Raw genomic sequence first — 22,094 nt, 5'->3', positions numbered from 1 at the left:
ATTTGAACAAGAGTTCTGGTCATACTGGCACTGTACATTCTCTGGTTCTCTCAGATAGTTCTAGCGCTACCAAATACCCAAAGCACTAATGACACTTGGAGGAGGTGGGTAAACGGCTTAGAGAAAACAAAGGGATGTTTTCATTATATTTCTAGGGTCTTCAAGTAAGAAGTTGAGGGGGTTATTCAACTTTACTTTTTCAAATTATGTTTAAAGAAAATGAAGAATGCCTCCACCCAGGGAGTGAGTTCTTTCTTACCTGTTTAGATGTTACTTCCAGAAGGAAACACAGAAGAAACCAGGAGGGTTATCTGAGGCAAGTTAGTGAAGACGTGGCCTAAGAATGGGCTGTATTCACATGATAGAGATGTCAAACTTCTCTCCTAGGCTTCAGGCAGTGATGTGTATCATCAGTACTATCATGGAGTCCTGCCCCTCCACCTCCAGTTTCTACAGCAGTGCAACAGCCAAGACCCAACACAATGGCATGAACAACATCATTCGACTCTTCCTGAAGAAGGGACTGGTTAATGACCTGGCCAGAGTGCCTCACAGCCTGGACCTGTCCAGGTAAAATTATTCCTGACCTCCAGCACCAGGCTTTTGCCCTCTTCTTAATCGTGCTTCATACTTGTCCATTTGCCTAGTATTTCATGTATCCTTGCCAGATAAGTAATTAGCAGCCAGTGTGATAGGAAGAGTTTGGATGTAGGCGGGAACCTGAGTTCTTAGTATTGTTGCTTTTAAGCAAGGCACTTTCCTTTCTTTGGGCCTTAGTTCTCTCATTTGCCGCAAACTCATGAGTTGGTCTGTATCAGTAGTTTTTTCCCAAGCTTCCCCCCTCTTAATTATTGTAAGAAGATTATTATGGACCTTGTATTACATCTGGTTATGTCCTCTGAGTCTCTGTTATTCTAATACAGGTCCTTAATTTTTTTAATCTTCATTTTATTGCTGTTGTTCATGAACGAATTTATTGAAGTGATCAGACCTGTAGAATGTTTTCCTAGATTTGGTCCACTTGGTTCCATGCAGTGTAGTTTAACTTGTTGCTTTTACTCCCTGTTTGCTGTAAGCTTAGAGGTAGAGGCTTAATGGAGCAATTTAAACATTATTTGGCTAGGATATATCATAGATGATGATGTACATTTCATATTGTATCATGGGGAAATGCATCTCTTTGAACTACCATTAATCATGATAAGATTGACCACTAGGGTAGAGTGATAATCATCATTGTACTGTTATATTTTCCTCCTTACCAGAAAATAACAGTGTTATTACTTCAGCACTGTACAAATGTCTAGTTCCCTATCAACCATATACCTAATTAATGGTCTTAATACCAGTTGATAATCCTTGCCTGTGTCTTTTAATTTCTTAGAGGGTTATCGATGACAACTTTGTAATTTCTGTCATTCCTTCTACATTATTAGCTGCTATATTTCTGTGATTCTAGCTCCAGTTCAAGAGGGAAAGTTGGTTACCCTATAATACAGTTCCTACTAAAAAGCCAGGATAAAAACTTAATTTTTTCCCTTCAGTCACCAATTTTCAGAGTAAAGTCAAAAATGGATTAAACTCCACCTCAAATACGAGCTCTGGCTTTCTATTTTCTGTGTAGTATTATGGACTCATGAATTTTCCTTGATTTTTAAAATCTGATTGAATTACTTGGATCACTACAGTTATCCTTCTTTTCATGCTCATCCTTCATGTTCTTTTTCATTACACCTTTGGGCTTGTGGGACCTCTTCAAACTGACTTCTTTGTTCTTTTGATAACAACCTCATCAGTTTTTTAAAATGTTTAAAAATTTTGAGCTCACAGTATAATGAGCACTGTATGTCTCACCTAGATTAACCAGTGGTTAGCATTCTGTCCTATTTGCCTTAGTTCCCCCCGCTCCTCTTTTCGTGAGGTAAATCATTTGAAATTTGTTATAAACGTGATGCTTAACCTCTGAATACTTAAGCATGTGTCTCCTAAGAACAAACATTCCATTACATAGCTAAAATACCGTCATCACCTCTAAGAAGCTTACCATTAATATAATAATACTATGTACTTCATATTCATCTATCTCCAATTATTCCAAGAATGTCTTTATATCCCGGGGGAGAGTGTGTTGATCCAGGATCCAGAGAGCATCATTCACTGCATTTGATTGCCACGTGTCTCTTATTTTTTTGACATTTGACTGTTTTGAAGAGTCCAGAAGGTTGAATGTCTTATAGAACATCCCATAGCCTGGATTTGTCTAATTGCTTCCTTATGGTTAGGTTCAGGGTAAATTTTTTTTGGCAAGAATACTACATAGGTGATGTTTGCCTTTCTCAGTGCATCACATCAGGAGACGCATAATGCCACTTGGTCCCATTATTGGGTGATGCTAAGTTTGATCACATAGTTAATGGTTAGAGTTCCACTTTGTATTAACAAATTATCCGTGAGGTGATGCTTTAAGTTCACCTGAAGATCACGTGAATATCCTATGCCCTGAAGATTTTTAACTCAGTAGTTTTAGCATTCACTAGTGGTCTTTACCTAGATCACTTAACATTGCTGGTTGCAGTGATAGTTTTCTGATTCTCTCATTCCTGTTTATTAGCTGGCATTCTTATATAATGAAGACCTTTTTCTGCCTGCATTTATATCCCTGTGGCTGCAGATTATATTTAATGTGTTATAATCTATTACCATCATTATTCTTTTTGATGCTAAGGTTTGGCCTGTGGTAATGACCCCATTAATTCTTTGAAGCCTTCTTGCTTTTGAAGGCCTTCTGGCACAACAAGATGTCTCAGGCTCACCTTGTACCTTCCATGTCCCATTCCTGGGATCAGTTGTTACTCTGATGAGCCTTGGTTCCTTTTAGTATGGATTTCTGTGCTCAGTTCATCTCTGTATCTTCCTTTATCTCAGTCCCAACATGGCCAACACAGTCAATGCTGCTCTGAAGCCTTTGGAAACACTTTCCCGGATTGTGAACCAGCCCAGTAGCCTTTTTGGCAGCAAGAGTGCTTCTAGCAAGAGCAAGTCTGAGCAGGATGCCCAAGGAGCTGCTCAGGACTCTAATAGCAACCAACAGGACCCAGGTAGGGAATCAGCCAATGGACTGGAGAGCTGGCCGGGTGGGTGTAGTTATTTTATGGGCATGGCATCACAACTGTTCTAGCTTGGTATTGTTTCCCTGGGAACTTGCTGGCCTTCCACAGATCTGTCATAGTGGCGTGGGAATCTGCCCCACAAAGAATTCCTTAAAATTGCAGCCTTATTTGGCTATCCTCACACGTAGCCTTGTCTTTTCCTTTGTCACCCATTCATTTATTCTCTGAGAACTTGTAAATTTGCCCAGGGAAGGGACCTTACTGTCTTACGCTTGTCTCATGGTGCCCTGCACATAGGCACCCTTTGATTATTTTGCTGGTTGGTTGATTGTTTCAGGCGAGCCTGGGGAAGCAGAAGTGCAGGAGGAGGATCATGATGTCACTCAGACAGAGGTGGCAGATGGGGATATCATGGATGGGGAGGCTGAAACCGACTCAGTGGTGATTGCTGGGCAGCCTGAGGTGCTCAGTTCACAAGAGATGCAGGTAGGGAGGCAGCTCACCCAGCATACCCCTGTTGTGGTGCTGAACCAAACCCCCAAGTGGTGTGGGTGGGTGAGTACTTTAGATCCTTGCCTAAATTCATTTGTCTGTTTTGCAGAGGAGCACAGATGATAATGCTTAGTAGATGCTCAGTAAATGTGTTTGAATTGTATTAAATGAGGGGTGGGTGCAGAGCCAGGATGCCATATACTATCTATAAAATGGAGTAGATCCCAACAAGAAAACATAGGCACGGGTGAAATGTTGATATAGAAAGCTGGCCTGAGCCCTTTGGGCCTAGGGTCTTTGATTTACTTGGTTCTGGTCATTAATGGACGCTCCTTAACATCACTGTTGTGCCTATAGCACCAGCTCTCACTGGGGCATTCAAATGGCAGTCTTCTACAGACCCTAAAGAAAGCATTGTAATTTCTGGAGCTGGTAGCAATGGTAAGAAATGGGGCCTACAGTCCTGAGCTGCTAGCTCTAAGGAGATCTGCGTGTATTCCTGAAGAGTATAAAGACTTAATCTGGTCTCAGATACCTGGGATGGACCCATTTGAAGGGCAGTCTGAGTGTGGATTGGCAGCATGTGGTAGTTGCTGTGCTCTTAGCACCAAGTGTGTGGTGTTTCTGTAACATCCTCTGTCACATATTATCCTAGAAATATATGCTCCCTTGCTGGCTTTTTTTAGGGTTGAGCACCAGCACAATGATAGACTTGTGTGCATCCATATATATGTTCTATTTCTCTCCAGGTTGAGAATGAGCTGGAGGACCTGATAGATGAGTTGCTTGAGAGGGATGGCGGATCTGGGAACAGTACAATTATAGGTGAGAGCCCCAGAACTGAGTATAGCCTCTTCCTTTGCCTCAGTCTCTCTCGGGAGGACCCTTTTTCTCATCATCTGCTTGCTCAGCTCTGCCTAAGGGCTCATAGCCAGCCTAGATTGCTGCTTGTCTTGATGTTGACAGTCTTACAGATGAGAAATTCACAAGCCATCTACAGACCTGTGGCTGGTCTGAAGTGTTGCCTGTGTGGGGGAGGTGGAGGGGGTGGCCATCAGTATAGATAATACATCAGGCACATCATGGAGGCCTAGAGGAGGCTACAGGCACATCAAGAGTGTTTATTCATGGAGGCCTAGAGGAGGCTATGGAGGCTGTAGGGTGAGAAAGTACTTTCCTTTCAGTTCTTCAGTGAATCCAGGAGCTTTCTGCCTCTAAGTCTCAGTAGTGTAAAAAGAGTGATCATTCCCTAAGGATCTTTTACAACTTTTACAGCTGAGTTGTAAAAAAGTTGCTTTTTACAACTCAGGAAAAACAGCAAAGGTACTCTACTGTCACCTGGCTCCAAGGGTATATGTTACTTGTTTTTATTTTATTGATGAAGAAAATCAAAGAATAAACAGAAGTAGACATGTATTCTTAAACTTGACAAGGCTTTTTCACACTCATTATCCTCTGTGGTTTCACAGTTAGTGGGATTGGCAGGGCAGATGTGATCATCCCATTTTACGTATGAGGAAACTGAGACTCAGACAGGTAAAGTGACTGGCCAAGCTCACCTAGCTAGTCAACAGCAGAGACCCCAGGTCTTCCTCATCCAGAAAAATAGTGGATATCTGCTGGGTGTACATAGCTACTTTAGGCCCACCCAATCTGGAAAGGGAAGTCCTCTGTTGTTCAGTGAAGGCTCTGCTCTGTAACCTTCAGTGAGCAGAAGTGGAGAGGATGAATCACAAGAGGACGTGCTGATGGATGAAGCTCCTTCCAACCTCAGCCAAGCTTCCACCTTGCAGGCCAACCGAGAAGGTGAGAGTGCCGAGGCCGGAAAGGCCTCCCTTCTTGCCCTGCACGTCTGACAGACACTATACTAGGGTTTTCCTGGAGGCAGCTGCCCACATGTGCAGAATAAGGAAGCATCTGTCTGCATGCGCTGACATACACCATCCACTTTATCCTCAGCCAGTTTTTCAAATAACATTTTAACTACTGCTTGCCCAAAAGTTTGTCACTTCTTACTTGGTTCGCTTTCTTCTCACCCACCTGCTATCATCGCTCCAGATTCCTTCTTACCAACAGGATGCAGTCAGTAGCAAAGTAGGGCTGGAAAGGCAAGGGGGCACCAACAGACTTGGCCAAGTCCTAGACCATGGCTCCTCAAGCACCACCCTATAGCCAGCCTCCACATCCAGCCGCATGGCTCAGCATATTGATGCATTGGTTGGCACTCTCAGGAAATCGGGGCTGGCTCACTAAGTCTGTACATCACCCCAGATCTGGTTCTTCCTCTCCTAGAGTCAAATACCCCATCGCCTTCCCACTCAATCTGCTGGCCTGCACAGTAGCCTGTTTTCTAGCTACTCAGTATAGTCCTCCAATGTGCTCCCTTTGTTTTAGATTCCATGAATATCCTGGACCCTGAGGATGAGGAGGAGCACACTCAGGAAGAGGACAGCAGTGGCAGTAACGAGGATGAGGATGATAGTCAGGATGAAGAGGAGGAGGAGGAGGAAGATGAGGAAGATGATCAGGTGAGGGGGGACTGTGTTTTGGGTTGGTTCAGACATCCTCTTCCATGGGAACACACAGCTGGAGAAAACCAACAGTCTGGGTTGCTAGCCTCAGCGCCTCCCTCCCTCATGTGCAAATGTGGCCATGACACCAGACTTCAGAAAATCCTTACCTCCAGCAATTCTCCATCTCCTATTTTCCCCTTAAGGAGGATGATGAAGGTGAAGAGGGAGATGAAGACGATGACGACGATGGCTCTGAAATGGAATTGGATGAGGATTACCCTGATATGAACGCTTCTCCCTTGGTCCGATTTGAGCGCTTTGACCGGGAGGATGATCTCATCATTGAGTTTGACAACATGTTCTCCAGTGCTAGTAAGACACAGGGGCTCAGCTGGGTTTTATCTCTTGCTTCTTATACCCTGAACTAGAGCAGCTATCAATCTGATACAGAAAGCACCTCTTTTCTTATGCCAACTTCCTGGGGCAAGGGATATCTGAATCCATCTCTCTCAGTAAGTGTATACCTAGAAGGAGGAACTGTGAGAGGCTCCTTTTGTTCTCTCCACCTCAGTAAACAGGCAGCCAGCCATTTTAGAGCCTGGACAACTTGATGATTTGCTTGAATTAAAAAAAAAGTGAGACCAAGGCTGACTGCATCAGGCACCCATGTGTACGCTACAGTGATAGGGCAATCACTAATCCTTATGTCTGTAACACTGGATCTTGAGAGTTTGGGTAGACACCTTTGAGCTTGGCATTGGGGAGTAGATTTGAACACATTCACTCTGTTCATCAAAAATGCATCTTTTCGGAGGAGAGAGTGAATCTCTTCTCTCTTCCCCCATCAACATCAGAGTTCCCTTTTAGCATCCAGTTCTTAAAACCAAGCTGTCTTGAGAAGGCAGGTCTTTACTCCCAAATCACAAGCATGATATAGCAGAAAACACTGAACTGTTCTGGTCTGTTGTCTTGGCCAAGTAGTCTCTTACCTCTTTGAGCCTCAGTTTGTCACCTTTGAGCCTCAGTTTGTCACCTGTAAATGAAAAATGTGAAAAGAAAAAAAAATGGGGTGGATTACATAATTTTCAAGATACTTTCTATTTTGTGATTTTCTTTGCATTTTTGTGATTTCCATCAATCTTCCTTATTAAGTTGAGCCTCTGTCCATTCGGCAAATTGAACAAATATTTGAGGAGTGCCTACTGTGTCCTAGGTGCTAGGGATACGGCAATAAAAAAGAAAACAATCCTTTTCCCTCATAGGAGCTTATGGTCTATTAGGAATTATGAGTCAGCAGGCATTACATTGTAGTATGGTAAGAAAGCACAGAGTAAAGGGTTTTTAGGCCCATTTGTAGAATCAGAAAAAGTGATATCTAGGCCAAGAACAAAAGTGCAGGTGAAGAAGGGGGAGAGGAGTCGTCAAGGTGGAGAGAACAGCATGTTTCTGAGGGGCCTACAAGCATCACTGTGGCTTAGTATAGAGAATGGATTGGGAGAAAGTACTATTTAGGAGGCTGTCGCAGTATCTAGGTGAGAGATGGTGGCATAAGCCATGGTAGTGTCAGTGATCGTAGATAAGGCATGGGAATGAGGGAGAAAGGACAAAGCTCAGGTTTCCGTGTGAGGAAGTAAGGCCCAGGAGACATGGTTCTGCTTGAACAACCACAGAAGAAATTTCTTTTTGGCACTGACCCCTTCGCATACTGTCCTTGCAGCAGACATCCCCCCATCCCCAGGAAATATCCCTACCACCCACCCACTGATGGTACGCCATGCAGACCACAGTTCCCTGACGCTGGGCAGTGGCTCTTCTACAACGCGTCTCACCCAGGGCATTGGGCGCAGTCAGAGGACCCTGAGGCAGCTGACGGCCAACACAGGCCACACCATTCACGTTCACTACCCTGGGAATCGTCAGCCCAATCCTCCTCTTATACTCCAGAGGTGAGTTACAAGGAAGATTGTTGGGCTCAGTGAGCTTCAGCATTGTCTTGACCTGGGGGGATAATGCTCTTGTCACACACACAGATAATGTATTTGTCCTGTTTCTTTGTGGATTATATGTGCAGCCTTTGGGAGAATACCAAATTGTATAACATGTTTTTCTGCTTAAGTGTCCTGTACATACAGTCAGCAGTCACTAAGCATCTCATACGCCAAACACTTAGCACTTAAGATATGGTCAGGACAGGATCCCTGCCCTTTAGCTTAGAGTTTCTCCCACTAGGGAGAAACAATTTTAGAAGTGAAAGGAAGGAATATAGTTATCATAATGGTCAATGCACAGACGGTAGTGGGTGTACAAGAGAGATATTATACCCTAACACAGTGCCTGATATTATCAGTGATGCTCACTCTGTTCCAGGAACTATGGAGTAATACGCAACCTTAGCCCAAAACAAGTTTGCAAACTGATGGAGTAGTTAGAAAAGTAACTAAGACTTATGTGCAATATGATCAGGTCCATAATAATGTCATGCATTTCGTAGAGGATACAGAAAGGATCTCACAATAACAGTTTGCAGTGTCCCTGTGGATGTACAGTGACCATGGTACCCCACCGTCACCCTACAGGTTGCTTGGTCCCTCTGCTGCTGCTGACATCCTTCAGCTGAGCAGCAGCCTTCCCCTACAAAGCCGAGGCCGGGCCCGCCTCCTAGTGGGCAACGATGACGTCCACATCATCGCCCGGTCTGACGATGAACTACTGGATGACTTTTTCCATGATCAGAGTACAGCTACCAGCCAAGCAGGCAAGTTTATGTGGTGAAAGAGAGGGTAACGTTTGTCTGGTTCTTTTTCCCTGCTGAGGGAAAGCAGAACAGTATCTGCCCTGCCTGGAGAAATCCCATTTTATAGGAGCCAGAACCACTCGGTGATTTAGCCAAGGGCAATAAAAACCGTATTACATCTGGATACCTATGATGTTGCAAACCTTGTGATAGACATTGGGTCCTGTTAGGGAAATACTGCAATTTTTGGATCAATTGATGCATGACAATGCCAAGAGTCTCACTCTCCTTTGTTTCTCTACAGGGACCCTGTCCAGCATCCCCACAGCCCTGACCCGTTGGACAGAGGAATGCAAAGTTCTTGATGCTGAGAGCATGCATGACTGTGTTTCAGGTGTGTGGCAGTTTGGTTATCAGGGCAGTAGTGAGTCTTCCAGGGCTGGGACAGTGCATGGAAAGTTGTTTCCCTGGTTCTCTGTGGCCCCAAGCTCTGCCTCTTGGCTTTCTCCCCCACCTCCCCTGAGCAGCCTCCGATCTTTGCTTCTTTGGTCCAGTTGTTAAAGTGCCCATTGTCAATCACCTGGAATTCCTGAGGGATGAGGAGCTGGAAGAAAGGCGGGAGAAACGCAGGAAACAACTAGCTGAGGAAGAAACAAAGATAACCGACAAAGGCAAAGAAGATAAGGAGAACAGGGATCAGAGTGCACAGGTGATTCCCAAGAGCTGGGAGGATTCATCTTTGGCTATGTCTGCCTTAACTTTCCCACGGTTTTAGCATACATGTGGCTGGCCCCAAGAGTCATTGAAGATTCTAGACGTTCACACTGAAACTGAGAAATGATCCACTTCAAATTCACTGTACACTTGAATGGTTTTTAGGGGAAAAGAAATCAAACCCAGAGGGAAAATTGTTTCTCTGGTGTTTTGCTGGGGAAAACTGGAGCCAGAACCAGAGCAGCTCCTGACTCACCCGTTACACTATACAGTCTCTACTTTCAGTGACTACAGCTAGACAAGAACAATGACCTTGACTAAGCCCATGCTCTTAATGGTTCAATTCTGTTTCGGTGGATTACCTTCTTAAGTGTCAGGGAAACCTTACCAATGTGATTCCATTCCAACATTTGAATAAGTTGGGCTTAGGCTTCAGATCAGAGAAAGTGTTCCTACCCTGAACCCCATGACCACATGTCATTTTCTAGGGCTCAATTTGTGAAATCTCTAACATGATTTTGGTTTTTCTGAAACTTCTGGAACCTTGAATAGTATAGCTTTGAAATAAATGAAGTAAATGCTGATAAAAATACGAGGAAACTAAAAAAACTTGAGTGAAAGACTTTATTATACCTCACTCAACAGGGCATCAGATTTAAAAGGATATTGTAATGTTCAATTAATGATAACAAGCTTGATCTAACAAATATCTTTGTATAGAACTTTTGCCTAATAAATAGTAACATTGTTTCAAGCACATGTAAAGGGATAGGAAATAAGCCTGGCATATGATTGAAAAAGCCAGAGTGTACAAAATGAGCTCAAGGAAGGGAAATATATACAGATGAAACTTTTAAGAATTTCTTGCTTGTCTCAACGATTGTGTTCAGGTCATGTCCTATGTCCAAGCCCATCTCCAATGTGGTTTTTATTATCCTTTCCTCTCATTGTTTAGTCAGCCCCCTGACAGTTTCTCCCTTGTCCCCAAGCAATCCTTGAGCATGAGTATGTATTAGAGAAATTGGAGGTATGTTTGCATGCTAAAGTGCCCATCTTCCATCCAGGTCATATGTGTCATATGTGGGAGATGGCAACTGTTTTAAAGTTGACCTCTATCTCATGTGCTTGCAAAGTCCCACATTGGTCTGTCCCTTTTCTTTGCAGTGTACTACATCTAAGACAAATGACTCCACTGAACAGAACCTCTCAGGTAACTCTCCCTCCCTTTTCCCCTTCTTGCTAATTGATTGGTTTTTTATCCTGACCCAAATAGCTGGCCCAAGTGGGCTGAAGATGAACACTGGTGCTCTGTGGGATGAGGTAGTAGATTGTATAGTTTTAGGGTCATACCCCATCTTGGAGATAACTATACAGTCTACTGTCTTTCCCACGGTGGTGCACTTTCCCTCCGACGTGCTGTGTTTTTAGGTTCTCATTCTGATTATGCTGTACTGCGTTCTGGCATGTGTAGTGAGGCCATGTGTCCTGTCCCCTTTACTGACCCCCATGGTGTGGTGCTTAATGAGAACACCTGATGACAGTGGTTCCTAAATGCTAGTCCTCAGTGGAAATGAACAGAATAAGGGAGGTTTAATGAGTTTTTCAAAAAGCCGAGTTTGTTCAATTTAAAGGACTATTATAAATTACAGAGATATGTATTTCCTACTTTTTTGGTATCAAAATATTTTTATTAAATGATATTAATGGGATTTTTTTTCTTGGCTAAATTAAAAGTTGGTGATCCTGTGTTAGTCTCTTGTCTCTTTATTTTTTCCTTTTTCTATAAATTTCATGAGTCTGTGGAATCTAAAAGTCTAATAATGTTGCCTTGAGCAATCTGCTTTTAGGGAAGGTAGCTCGGTGGGCTAAATGGTATTACTACTATATGCTTTCTATTTCTCCTAATTTTCCTAACGTCAGTAGCCATTTTGTGATTCTAATAACTGGTCCATATGGTATTATATGTCTCCCCCACCCCTATTTCCTCAGAGCTTTCTTCTGCTTCCCTATACCTTCTGTCTCCTTTGGCACTTGAGTTGGGAAATGATTGTACCAAAGCCTACACAGTATTTTTTAAAGCAGTGAAAGAGGGTAGGTGTCCTGGTGCCCTGAATCTGGTAGAAGGTCTTTGAAAGGGTCTGTCATCAGGTAAAATGGCCTTTTGCCTACTGCCCTTGCTAGAGGATTCTGTTCATGCCGGGGTGAGGTAGTAAGTTGTATTGTTGTGGGGTAGGGATTTTAAGCCCCAATTAGAAGATAACTATACAACTTACTACTTTCCCTGGTGTGTTGCATATTCACATTTAGTCTTAACACCATTGCCTCCATCAGACAGAGTTGTAGATGTTCCTTGGATAATCAGGACTGCAAGAAAAGGGAGGTGGAAGGGGACAGGTGGTATTTAGGGTGAGGCAAGTATTATAAAGTGACTTGAACTCTCCCCCTTCCACCCAGGGCACAGAATGGATTTAATTCATAGGGATCTACAAAGAGTCAGATCTTCTGGTTCTTGGGACTAAGATAGCACTGTGCCTTAGCCCTCATCCTGAGTATACCAGAACAGCCACGAGCTGTTCCTAGGAGCAGTTGGTGACTGAGGGGAATCCTGCATCACTGACTGAGTGGGATACTTGTCATGCCACATGTGCTGATTGAGTGGCTCCCCCGGTCCTTGGCTGATTGCCTTTTAACAACCCCATTGTCGTTCTTTCCGAGAAAGATGGGACTCCCATGCCTGAAAGCTACCCAACAACCCCATCTTCAACTGATGCAGCTACATCTGAGCCCAAGGAGACCCTTGTCACTCTGCAGCCCTCACAACAGCAACCAACACTCCCACCCCCACCAGCCTTGGGAGAGATTCCTCAAGAGCTGCAGTCCCCGACTGGAGAAGCGGGAAGCTCTACCCAGCTATTGATGCCTGTAGAGCCAGAGGAATTGGGTCCCACAAGGCCAGGTGGAGAAGCAGAAACAACTCAGATGGAGCTATCCCCAGCTCCCACTATAAGTGAGTAGAATTTCAAGGTTTGCGGGTAGGGGTAGAACAGGGGGGAAGAATGGACATCTTTGTAGTTTCTCTTTACTCTCTTACTTTAGAGAATTTCTAAAGTAGAAGCTCAAGCCCTCATAGTAGGGTCTCATATTGCACATTACCTTTTTAGCTAAAGTTGAGGTTTCTTCTCTGTGTCCTCAAGTGATTATATATACATCGGAGTGTCTTAATGGTACTAGTGATGGTGCCAACAGTTTGAGGTGATCACTCTGTTCCTGGCTATCATGCCATGCTTATTTTATTATTTAACTTCTTTAAAAAACAATCATCCAAAGTAGAGGGTGTTATCTCCATGAATAAACTGAAACTCAGAAGTGAAATAATTAGCCCAAGGTCACTCAGTAAGTGGTTGAGCTGTGATTAAAATCCAGATCTGTGTAACTCTGAAGCTTGCTTTTCTTCAACATTTCCAGGAATGGGCAAGCACGTGACCGCACACTTAGCAGCTCTCCCATCCTGGCAACACCATTTATCTCATGGCACTATTTCCCACTGGTTTGAAATGGGGCCTCAAAATTCTTCTCAGCAGTGTTCCAACAGGGTAAACAAGCCTGTTTGCCGTTCCTGCTCTTTACTATACTGCCTGTGACGTGCTCTGGAAAAACCTTAGGGTGTAGGGGGTTTTGCCTTAAAGGAACCTTGTTTGTTTAGACGAGCAGAACCAAAGAGCTTATGTAAATGATGCCTGCAGGAAATCTGAAAGTGACAGGATCCCTTACCTCGGGTGCCTAGAGAAGATGTTTCACAGGCATGCTTGGAACACCATAAATGTTCAACAGATAATAGAAAGGGCTTGAGATGAGTTTTTTAAAGCAAATGAGATTGAGGGGGGAGCATCAGGCCAGCGTGAAGTGAAGGTGAAGAAGTGAGAAGTCTGATCTGGCTGCTTCTTAATTCAGCCTCCCCCTCTTTGAAGCAGAGATCTAACCTCTCCATGTGACTTCCTCCTAGCCTCTCTTTCCCCAGAGAGAGCTGAAGATTCTGATGCTCTGACAGCTGTCAGCAGTCAACTGGAAGGCTCTCCCATGGACACCAGCAGCCTGGCTTCCTGCACCCTGGAGGAAGCTGTGGGTGACACCTCAGCACCTGGCAGTTCTGAGCAGCCCACAGCAGGCAGCTCCACTCCTGGGGATGCCCCACCAGTTGTGACAGAAGTGCAAGGCAGGAGTGATGGGTCAGGGGAACCTACCCAGCCCCCTGAGGACAGGTAAGCACTGTGTGAGTGAGAGGAGGGCAGGGTGTGTTGGTGGGTATTTCAAGCCACGTTCATACTTAGTAACCAGTACACATGCTTTGTATACTGGGGAAATCAACTTGGCTTCTGTGAGAAAGGGGGTACTATAGGAATATTTTATAAGTGGGAAAATATAATACAGAGAACCTGAAAATTATTTCCTTTAGCTCTACCCCTGCATCCTCTGAGAGTTCTTCCACCAGAGATTCTGCCGTGGCCATTTCTGGAGCAGATTCCCGGGGAATCCTAGAAGAACCACTGCCTTCAACAAGCAGTGAAGAAGAAGATCCTCTAGCAGGTGAGCTCCATGTGTGCTCAGGCCATCCTGGGGCTGTTTAGGCTTCTAGTAACCCTTGGCATGGAAATGCCCACCAGTCGGAACCATTCCATCCAGATGGCGGGTGGCATATATATGCGGGGCGGGGGGGCCTGCAGTAAGGGGAAGCTGATGCTACACAATGGAATGAGCCCAGGCCTTTGGAGTCAGACTGATCTTAGCTCAAATCCCTTCTCTGCCACCTCCTACTTTTAGGACCTGGAGCCATTAACTTCTCTGATCCTCATTGATACTGAGAGGGTGATGATAGCTACCTGGTGGGGTCTTGAAGGTTAAGTGACAGTGCACACACAGAACTTGGCATATAACAGCTGTTCTGAGCCTAGGGAAGGGTGGGTGGGCCTTCTCTGTGTCCCCTGTGTCCTTGGCATGAAATGAGGACAGAGAAAGCTGGTCTCCCTCATCCAAGGCCATGGGTTTCTTTGATCCAAGTACATCTTTAGGCTTCAGTAGAAGTGAGAGTCCCTTCACATCTTGCATATCCCCTCAGGTATTAGTCTTCCCGAAGGCGTGGACCCCTCTTTTCTGGCCGCTCTCCCTGATGACATTCGCCGAGAAGTTCTACAGAACCAGCTGGGCATTCGTCCACCAACGCGGACTGCCCCCTCGACAAATAGCTCAGCTCCTGCAGTGGTGGGGAATCCTGGTGTGACCGAAGTGAGCCCTGAGTTCCTGGCTGCCCTGCCTCCAGCCATCCAGGAGGAAGTATGTGAGCGGGGGGGCTGGTGGTGCCAGGCTACCTGGCTGTAGGTATGCCCCCATTGACTCCTCCTGCTCTTTAGGTACTGGCACAGCAGAGAGCTGAGCAACAGCGACGGGAACTGGCACAGAATGCCAGCTCAGACACCCCCATGGACCCTGTGACCTTCATCCAGACTCTGCCCTCAGACCTGCGCCGTAGTGTCCTAGAGGACATGGAGGACAGCGTGTTGGCCGTGATGCCACCTGACATTGCAGCTGAGGCTCAAGCCCTGAGGCGAGAGCAAGAAGCCCGGCAGAGGCAGCTCATGCATGAGCGGCTTTTTGGGCACAGCAGCACCTCTGCACTCTCTGCCATTCTTCGAAGCCCGGGTACAGAGGGAGGCAAGTGGGAGGGCTCTGGAATGTCTGGCTTTGGCCACATGAGACTCTTTGTTCCCCTTTGTATTACTTGGACCCAGCTCAGCACACACCCCCTCCCCAATTTCAGTTTCCTTTTTCTTTCCTTCCAGCCTTCACCAGTCGCCTGAGTGGCAACCGTGGGGTCCAATACACTCGGCTTGCCGTGCAGAGAGGCGGCACCTTCCAGATGGGGGGTAGCAGCAGCCATAATAGGTACCCTTTGCCTGTCTTTTTTTCCTTGCCATACCACCTTCCATGTCTACTACTAGTCCAACTCCCTTTATTTATAGGTGGAGAGGCTGAATGACCTCTCTAGGATGTTTACTTGAATGAATTGGGGAAGCCAGATCTTTGGACTCCCCCTTCAGAAAGTCACACTTATGGTTAATGTAGCTACTGTAGACCATAATCACAAAGTAAGGTAGGCAGGCAGCAGGCTCTAGCTGTGGTTACAACAAGGAAAGCCACCTGCCTCCCACACAAATAGGAAAACAGTGAGAACCGCTTGCCTTGAGATTACAACATCTAGGCTGCAGAAGAGTTCATTATTAACGAGGCCAGAGCGTGGAGTGATCAGTCCCTATTCAGCAGGCAACCTCCTGGTAGTCTATGGAAAGCCAAAGAAAGCATTGTGTCCTAGGACTTTATGGGCAGTCCAATTTTAGCAGTTGATACAGACCTGGGCTGCAATCTCTGCTCTCTTCTCAATCGTTGTGTGATGTAGGACAAGTCACTTAACCTATTTGAGCCTCTTGCTCATCATCTCAGAATTGGGTGGTTCTCTAGTCTTTACAGGAGCCCCGTGAGGAAGCTGTTACAGATATTGTAGGGTGTCTGGAACATAGTAGGCACTCAAGGAGACAGCTGTTGTTACTATTAAGAATACTTAAGAGTCCTTGGACTGGACACCCTCCCGCTCGAGCCTCCTGGATGTATCCAGCTCATCCCCCTCCCTTAGGCCTATGCCTGATCCCAGAGCTCTAGCCGAAGTATTACCCAGAAACCATACTCTGTTCCAGGCCTTCTGGCAGTAATGTGGACACTCTCCTACGCCTCCGAGGACGGCTCCTCCTGGATCACGAAGCCCTCTCTTGTCTCCTGGTCCTACTTTTTGTGGATGAGCCAAAGCTCAATACTAGCCGTCTACATCGAGTACTGAGAAATCTCTGCTACCATGCCCAGACCCGCCACTGGGTCATCCGAAGCCTGCTCTCCATCTTGCAGCGCAGCAGTGAGAGTGAGCTTTGCATTGAAACACCCAGGCTCTCCTCAAGTGAGGAAAAGGGCAAAAAGTCAAGCAAGAGCTGCGGGTCAAGCAGCCATGAGAACCGGCCCCTGGACCTGCTACACAAGATGGAGTCTAAGAGCTCCAACCAGCTTTCCTGGCTCTCAGTATCCATGGATGCAGCCCTAGGCTGCAGGACTAATATATTCCAGATCCAGCGTTCAGGGGGGCGCAAACATACTGAGAAGCATGCAAGTAGTGGCTCCACTGTCCACATCCACCCCCAGGCTGCTCCTGTTGTCTGCAGACACGTTCTGGATACACTCATTCAATTAGCCAAGGTGAGGAGCTTGGAGGAACCCAACTCCTGGGGATGGAAGATGGTTGTCAGCCATAGTGTAGTGAAATCTGAACTCTGAGGGAGCTACCAGGTCCTCATCATTGGTGCTGAGGCCTGTATTGTTTCTGGGAGGTTGTCCAGTAAATAATTTTGTGGGGTTTTTGTGTTCACTCTTCACAATTTTTATGCATTGTCTCATTCAGCCATCAAACAACCCTCAGTGGTCTGCATGGTTCCCATTTTACAGATGAAGAAGCTGGGATACAGAAATCTTTAGTGGCTTTGTCATGTGGCTAGTAAGTGATGGAGCTGGCTGGACCTAGAACTTAATTCAGTCCTTTTTTATCTTTTTTTTTTTTCAGTCCTCTTTTTCATAAGCTTTGCTGCCATTTGTTGAGGGCCTGCCTTATACCAGGCACTATGCAAAATGCCTGGTAATCTCAACAATTTTGCACAGCCATGTAGGTATCCTCCCCATTTTGTAAGTATAGAGATAGATGCTCAGAAAAGTTTGCTAATCGTCTGTCTCCCTACAGAGCTTTTGTTAGTTTCTCTAGGCTGCTTCACAACATCAGTTGGATAAAACTCCTATGTTACATCTCTCCAGTGTTACTAAAGCTGTCCAAAGGAGTGGAGAGTCTAGGAGCCAGTTTTCTTTCCTTGTCACAAGACATTTTCTGTGTAGACCTCCTAGACCAAGCCTGTCCTTCTTTTCCTGGCAGGTGTTTCCCAGCCACTTCACACAGCAGCGGACCAAAGAAACAAACTGTGAGAGTGATCGGGAGAGGGGCAGTAAGCAGGCCTGCAGCCCATGCTCTTCACAGTCTACGAGCAGTGGCATTTGCACAGACTTCTGGGACTTACTGGTAAAACTGGACAACATGAATGTCAGCCGGAAAGGCAAGAACTCCGTGAAGTCAGTGCCAGTGAGCGCTGGTGGTGAGGGGGAAACTTCCCCATACAGCCTCGAGGCCTCTCCACTGGGGCAGCTCATGAACATGTTGTCACACCCAGTCATCCGCCGGAGCTCTCTCTTAACTGAGAAGCTCCTCAGACTCCTTTCTCTCATATCAATTGCTCTCCCAGAAAACAAAGTGTCGGAAGCACAGGCTAATTCTGGCAACAGTGCTTCCTCCACCACTGCTGCCACCTCAACCACATCTACCACCACTACCACTGCTGCCTCCAGCACACCCACTCCCCCTGCTGCAACCACCCCTGTCACTTCTGTTCCGTCCCTGGTTGCTGCCACGACTATATCCACCATTGCTGTAGCCGCTTCAACCACAGTGACTACCCCCACGACTTCTACCACTACTGTTTCAAGTAAGTGTGGATATAGGCTGGGAGCTGTGGGGTGTGTACACCCACCTCACCCCCCAACTCTGCCCCACCCAGGTATTCCTCCCTAAATGACAGCAATCAGCTTGGTTTGTGTTTGTGAGAGCCAAATGTGTTAATTCTCACCCTCATTGGTCCAAGTTCTCTCTCTCCATTTTCCCCTCCCTCCCCCCTCCACCACCCCTGTGGAGACCACTGAATGCGGCTTCCCCTAGCTAAGCTCAAAAAGGAGGGGGAGAAAGTCCCTGTCTTTAAAGAATCTTCAGTCTTTCTAGCCTGGTTGAGGGAGCCAGTTCTCAGAGGAAGCAGTTCAAGAGCAGGCAGGATACAGTGGGAATCAGGGTAGAATCAAGTAGCCAGGCCACCCCAGGAAGTGAAGGGAATGAGCCCTGTGGCATACTAATAAGAATCATTTGAAGAAACAGATTTTGAAGGAAGGGGGGCTTTCAGAGGGCCCTCTGATGGTAGGGGAACAGTTGTGAGAAATATCTGGGATTCTTTGTCACTTTAGAAGGTACAGTCATAAGAGTCCTTGGTATCCCAAGTCATTTGGATTTGGCTATGTGGGGTGGATCTTCATTTTCACTACTTTTCCATTTTGAAGCCCTGGGCAATGCAGCGATTGGCTCTGCTACTTAAGTCTCTGGCATGTGAGTTTCAGAGGCTTACAGTGTTCTGTTTCCTCAAAGCTTCTACTACTACTAAGGCCAGCAAATCTCCAGCGAAGGTGGGTGATATCGGCAGCAGCACAGACTTTAAGATGGTATCCTCTGGCCTCACTGAAAATCAGCTCCAGCTCTCTGTGGAGGTGAGTCCAAGCTCTTCTGACCTCCCTCTGGTTGGGGGAGAAAGAGTTGACTGGGGTAGATAATGTTTTAGTTCTCAAGTTGGGGCTCACCCCATCTCCTTTCTTTTTCCCAGGTGTTGACATCCCATTCTTGTTCTGAAGAAGGCCTAGAGGATGCAGCCAATGTGTTACTGCAGCTCTCTCGGGGGGACCCTGGGACCCGGGACACTGTTTTGAAGCTGCTACTGAATGGAGCCCGCCATCTGGGTTATACCCTTTGTAAACAGATAGGTAATAATAGGAGTAAAGCACCCTGTTTTTCTGAAACCTTCCACTTAGGTGTCACCTCTTTATGGAAGCCTTCCCTGAACCCCCAGGCTGAATCAAACTCCTCTATGCATCTGTAGCACAGCCCCATGAGCTCTTCTGTCATAGCACTGAAACTACTAGGTTGTCATCTGTTTTCCTCTGCCCAGTTCTCTGAGAGCAGGGCTGGTCTTCTCTGTACATTCCCAATCCCTGGCACACAGCTGGTAATTGGTGCTTAGTGAAGGAAAATGAGCACTCATAGGACCGACATTGCTTTTCCATTCTGGGCACTCATAAGAGCCCTATGATGAGCCTGCTGAGGCAGTTGGCCACCTCAGAGATGCACCTATGCTACATTCAGGCTCGGGAATTGAAAGAATAATACCCTCTGCCTTTGTGCAGTTTTGAGGGTACAAAAATTCTAAGAATACTTGCAAATTATCTAGTTTCAGTCTTCCTGTTTTACCAAGAAGAAAACTAAAACCCAGATGACGGGGTGACTGAATCAAGGAGTGGGGCCAGATTTGCTTTCAGCATAGAGACTCTCTTTGCTCTCTCCCACCCCCCATCCCAATCATGGGTCTCGCTAGATCTCAACCACCTGTGTAGTTATCTCCTTCTCACAAACATCCCTGGGGCTGAGGTGATAAGAGTCAATTAAACTGTGTGACCTAGGATCTTCTTTGTTGCATGAGAATTACAGAGTTCTTCCAAAAGAGGCCTCTGATCTTTCTTGACTGCCACCATTTATTCAACATCCATAGGTTAGGCAGTATCCTAGGCACTCTGCTAGACAGTTATCTCCTAATTCTCAAAGCAGCCTTGTGAGGTTAGGCAGTATGAGCCCCATTATTAAGATGGGTAAGCAAATTGGGAAAGAGGTTAAGCAATTTGCCTGAGATTACCACAAAAACCTAAGAAGTTTGAGAGGTATACGGGCTTCAAAAGAGATACTTTTTCCCCTCTGCACTGAGCTGTTATTTCTTGTAGATTCAGCAAATTCTCAAGGCCAGATAAACCAGTGGCCCCTGAGCAGTTAGTTGATCTGTGAGCACACATAGTAAAATGAACAGAGCAAAATTTCTGCTTACTCCAGGTTCAGTGCAGCTGAGCAAAGCACCTAGGAAGTTTTCTTGGAAAGGTTTGGCTTTTCACTGCTTCATTAGGGAAGTCTCTGAACACTTGCTGGCTTCTCTGCCTGCCCAGGAACCCTTCTGGCTGAACTACGGGAATACAATCTGGAACAGCAGCGGCGAGCCCAGTGTGAGACCCTCTCCCCTGATGGCCTGCCTGAGGAGCAGCCACAGACCACCAAGCTGAAAGGCAAAATGCAGAGCAGGTAGGTGGCAGCTGCCCATTTGGCTGTGGGGTTGGGATCAGGGACATTCTGAACAGTGGCTCTTCCTGGCTTCCTGGTTATTTTTTCCCTCTTCACTGGACAGACTTTGTTTCTGTCCTGTACACACTCGGCCCTATTTTTCCTACTTGTGTGATTTTCTTCTGAGATTCCTTACCCCCTGCTTGACACAAGAAAGCCATGCCTGCTCTGGTTGTTGATGCTTTGATGCTCTCAGTATACGCAAGCCACCTCTACACTCTCCAGGTTTGACATGGCTGAGAATGTGGTAATCGTGGCATCTCAGAAGCGACCTCTGGGTGGCCGGGAGCTCCAGTTGCCTTCTATGTCCATGTTGACATCCAAGACATCTACCCAGAAGTTCTTCTTGAGGGTACTGCAGGTCATCATCCAGCTCCGGGACGACACACGCCGAGCTAACAAGAAAGCCAAGCAGACAGGCAGGCTAGGTATGGAACTGGGGTGTCCAGTTGAGGGGCAAGGTTGGTGGTGGAAAAACAAGAGACCCTGGAGGGCAGGACTTAATGTCATGTCTCCTTCCTGTTTGATCTTTTCTAAGGAAAATGATGATCCTATCTTAAAATGTTGGTGGCTGCATTCTGTATCTCACTCAAGCCGTCTACATAGGAAATTTCACTAGGGCAAGTGGGAATTAAAGGGGAGTGGAAATCTGGCAAGGAAATTGGGGACAGATCTTTTGGTGAACAAGATTTAACTCACTTGAGTTTGTCTCCTCTCTGCTTCCTTGAACACTCTTGGCTAAAATATTGTAGCCATGTTGCCTCAGCTATGGCATGCCAAATCCAGTGTCTTTCCCCCTGTCCCGCAGAACTCTCTCACCTGCCACCATCCGTCTGCCCAGCCCCATGTCACCTGCCCTTATCTGTAAAGGTAGTTCTTAGTGCCTTACGATGAGCATTCTGAGGCTGCCTGAGCTTAAAGCTCAAAGACTTCAGCAAGGTGCCCTGTGGTGGCCCAGGAGATGGGAGAGAATATTGAGCATTCTCTCTTTCTACAGTTTACATCTTACCTTCTTTTTTCTTTCTCCCAGGTTCTTCCGGTTTAGGCTCAGCTAGCAGCATCCAGGCAGCTGTTCGGCAGCTGGAGGCTGAGGCTGATGCCATTATACAAATGGTACGTGAGGGTCAAAGGGCGCGGAGACAGCAACAAGCAGCAACGGTTAGCATGATGCCTGTGGCCCCTCATTCATTTGCCTCTCCTCCCTCCCCCACCACATCATCAGTGGGGTTTCATTGCCCTTACCTTGTATGCTTTTGCATTAAGTTTGCTATATGAATGCTTCTGGGCAACAGGGTTACTTTCTCTTGGTGCTTTCTTTACTGTTTGTTTATTGGTTTGGTTTGGTTTGATTTAAAGCTTGGCCATCATACCCCACTCCCAGCTATCCAGTCAACAGTGGCGCTTTTGCAAACTGCATAATGCTAAGT

The 22,094-nt window shown here is 46.1% G+C and overlaps 1 protein-coding gene across 9 annotated transcripts in view; it reads left to right on the top strand.

The window, feature by feature from the left end:
• HUWE1 (HECT, UBA and WWE domain containing E3 ubiquitin protein ligase 1) overlaps positions 1-22,094 on the top strand; it is a 143,391-nt gene that overhangs the window by 112,867 nt on the left and 8,430 nt on the right. For 6 of the 9 annotated variants that reach the window (XM_029240058.1, XM_029240062.1, XM_029240057.1 and 3 more), the window contains 25 exons: positions 388-570; positions 2,926-3,098; positions 3,448-3,596; positions 4,352-4,427; positions 5,310-5,408; positions 5,997-6,130; positions 6,319-6,487; positions 7,833-8,061; positions 8,692-8,870; positions 9,154-9,243; positions 9,404-9,558; positions 10,728-10,773; positions 12,283-12,570; positions 13,567-13,822; positions 14,017-14,147; positions 14,677-14,891; positions 14,969-15,257; positions 15,398-15,500; positions 16,307-16,853; positions 17,575-18,178; positions 18,883-19,001; positions 19,115-19,271; positions 20,496-20,628; positions 20,893-21,095; positions 21,698-21,825. In XM_029240058.1, the coding sequence (XP_029095891.1) occupies positions 388-570; positions 2,926-3,098; positions 3,448-3,596; positions 4,352-4,427; positions 5,310-5,408; positions 5,997-6,130; positions 6,319-6,487; positions 7,833-8,061; positions 8,692-8,870; positions 9,154-9,243; positions 9,404-9,558; positions 10,728-10,773; positions 12,283-12,570; positions 13,567-13,822; positions 14,017-14,147; positions 14,677-14,891; positions 14,969-15,257; positions 15,398-15,500; positions 16,307-16,853; positions 17,575-18,178; positions 18,883-19,001; positions 19,115-19,271; positions 20,496-20,628; positions 20,893-21,095; positions 21,698-21,825 (4,855 nt within the window). The remainder of the gene's footprint in view (positions 1-387; positions 571-2,925; positions 3,099-3,447; positions 3,597-4,351; positions 4,428-5,309; positions 5,409-5,996; positions 6,131-6,318; positions 6,488-7,832; positions 8,062-8,691; positions 8,871-9,153; positions 9,244-9,403; positions 9,559-10,727; positions 10,774-12,282; positions 12,571-13,566; positions 13,823-14,016; positions 14,148-14,676; positions 14,892-14,968; positions 15,258-15,397; positions 15,501-16,306; positions 16,854-17,574; positions 18,179-18,882; positions 19,002-19,114; positions 19,272-20,495; positions 20,629-20,892; positions 21,096-21,697; positions 21,826-22,094) is intronic. The other 3 variants (XM_029240063.1, XM_029240064.1, XM_029240065.1) reach the window with 3 other exon arrangements.

This window comes from Monodon monoceros, unplaced genomic scaffold (assembly GCF_005190385.1).
Source record: "Monodon monoceros isolate NGI ecotype Baffin Bay Population unplaced genomic scaffold, NGI_Narwhal_1 Super_Scaffold_22, whole genome shotgun sequence".
Taxonomy (NCBI): domain Eukaryota; kingdom Metazoa; phylum Chordata; class Mammalia; order Artiodactyla; family Monodontidae; genus Monodon; species Monodon monoceros.
The sequence above is the reverse complement of the archived record's forward strand: the minus strand, read 5'-3'. Positions and strand labels throughout refer to the sequence as shown.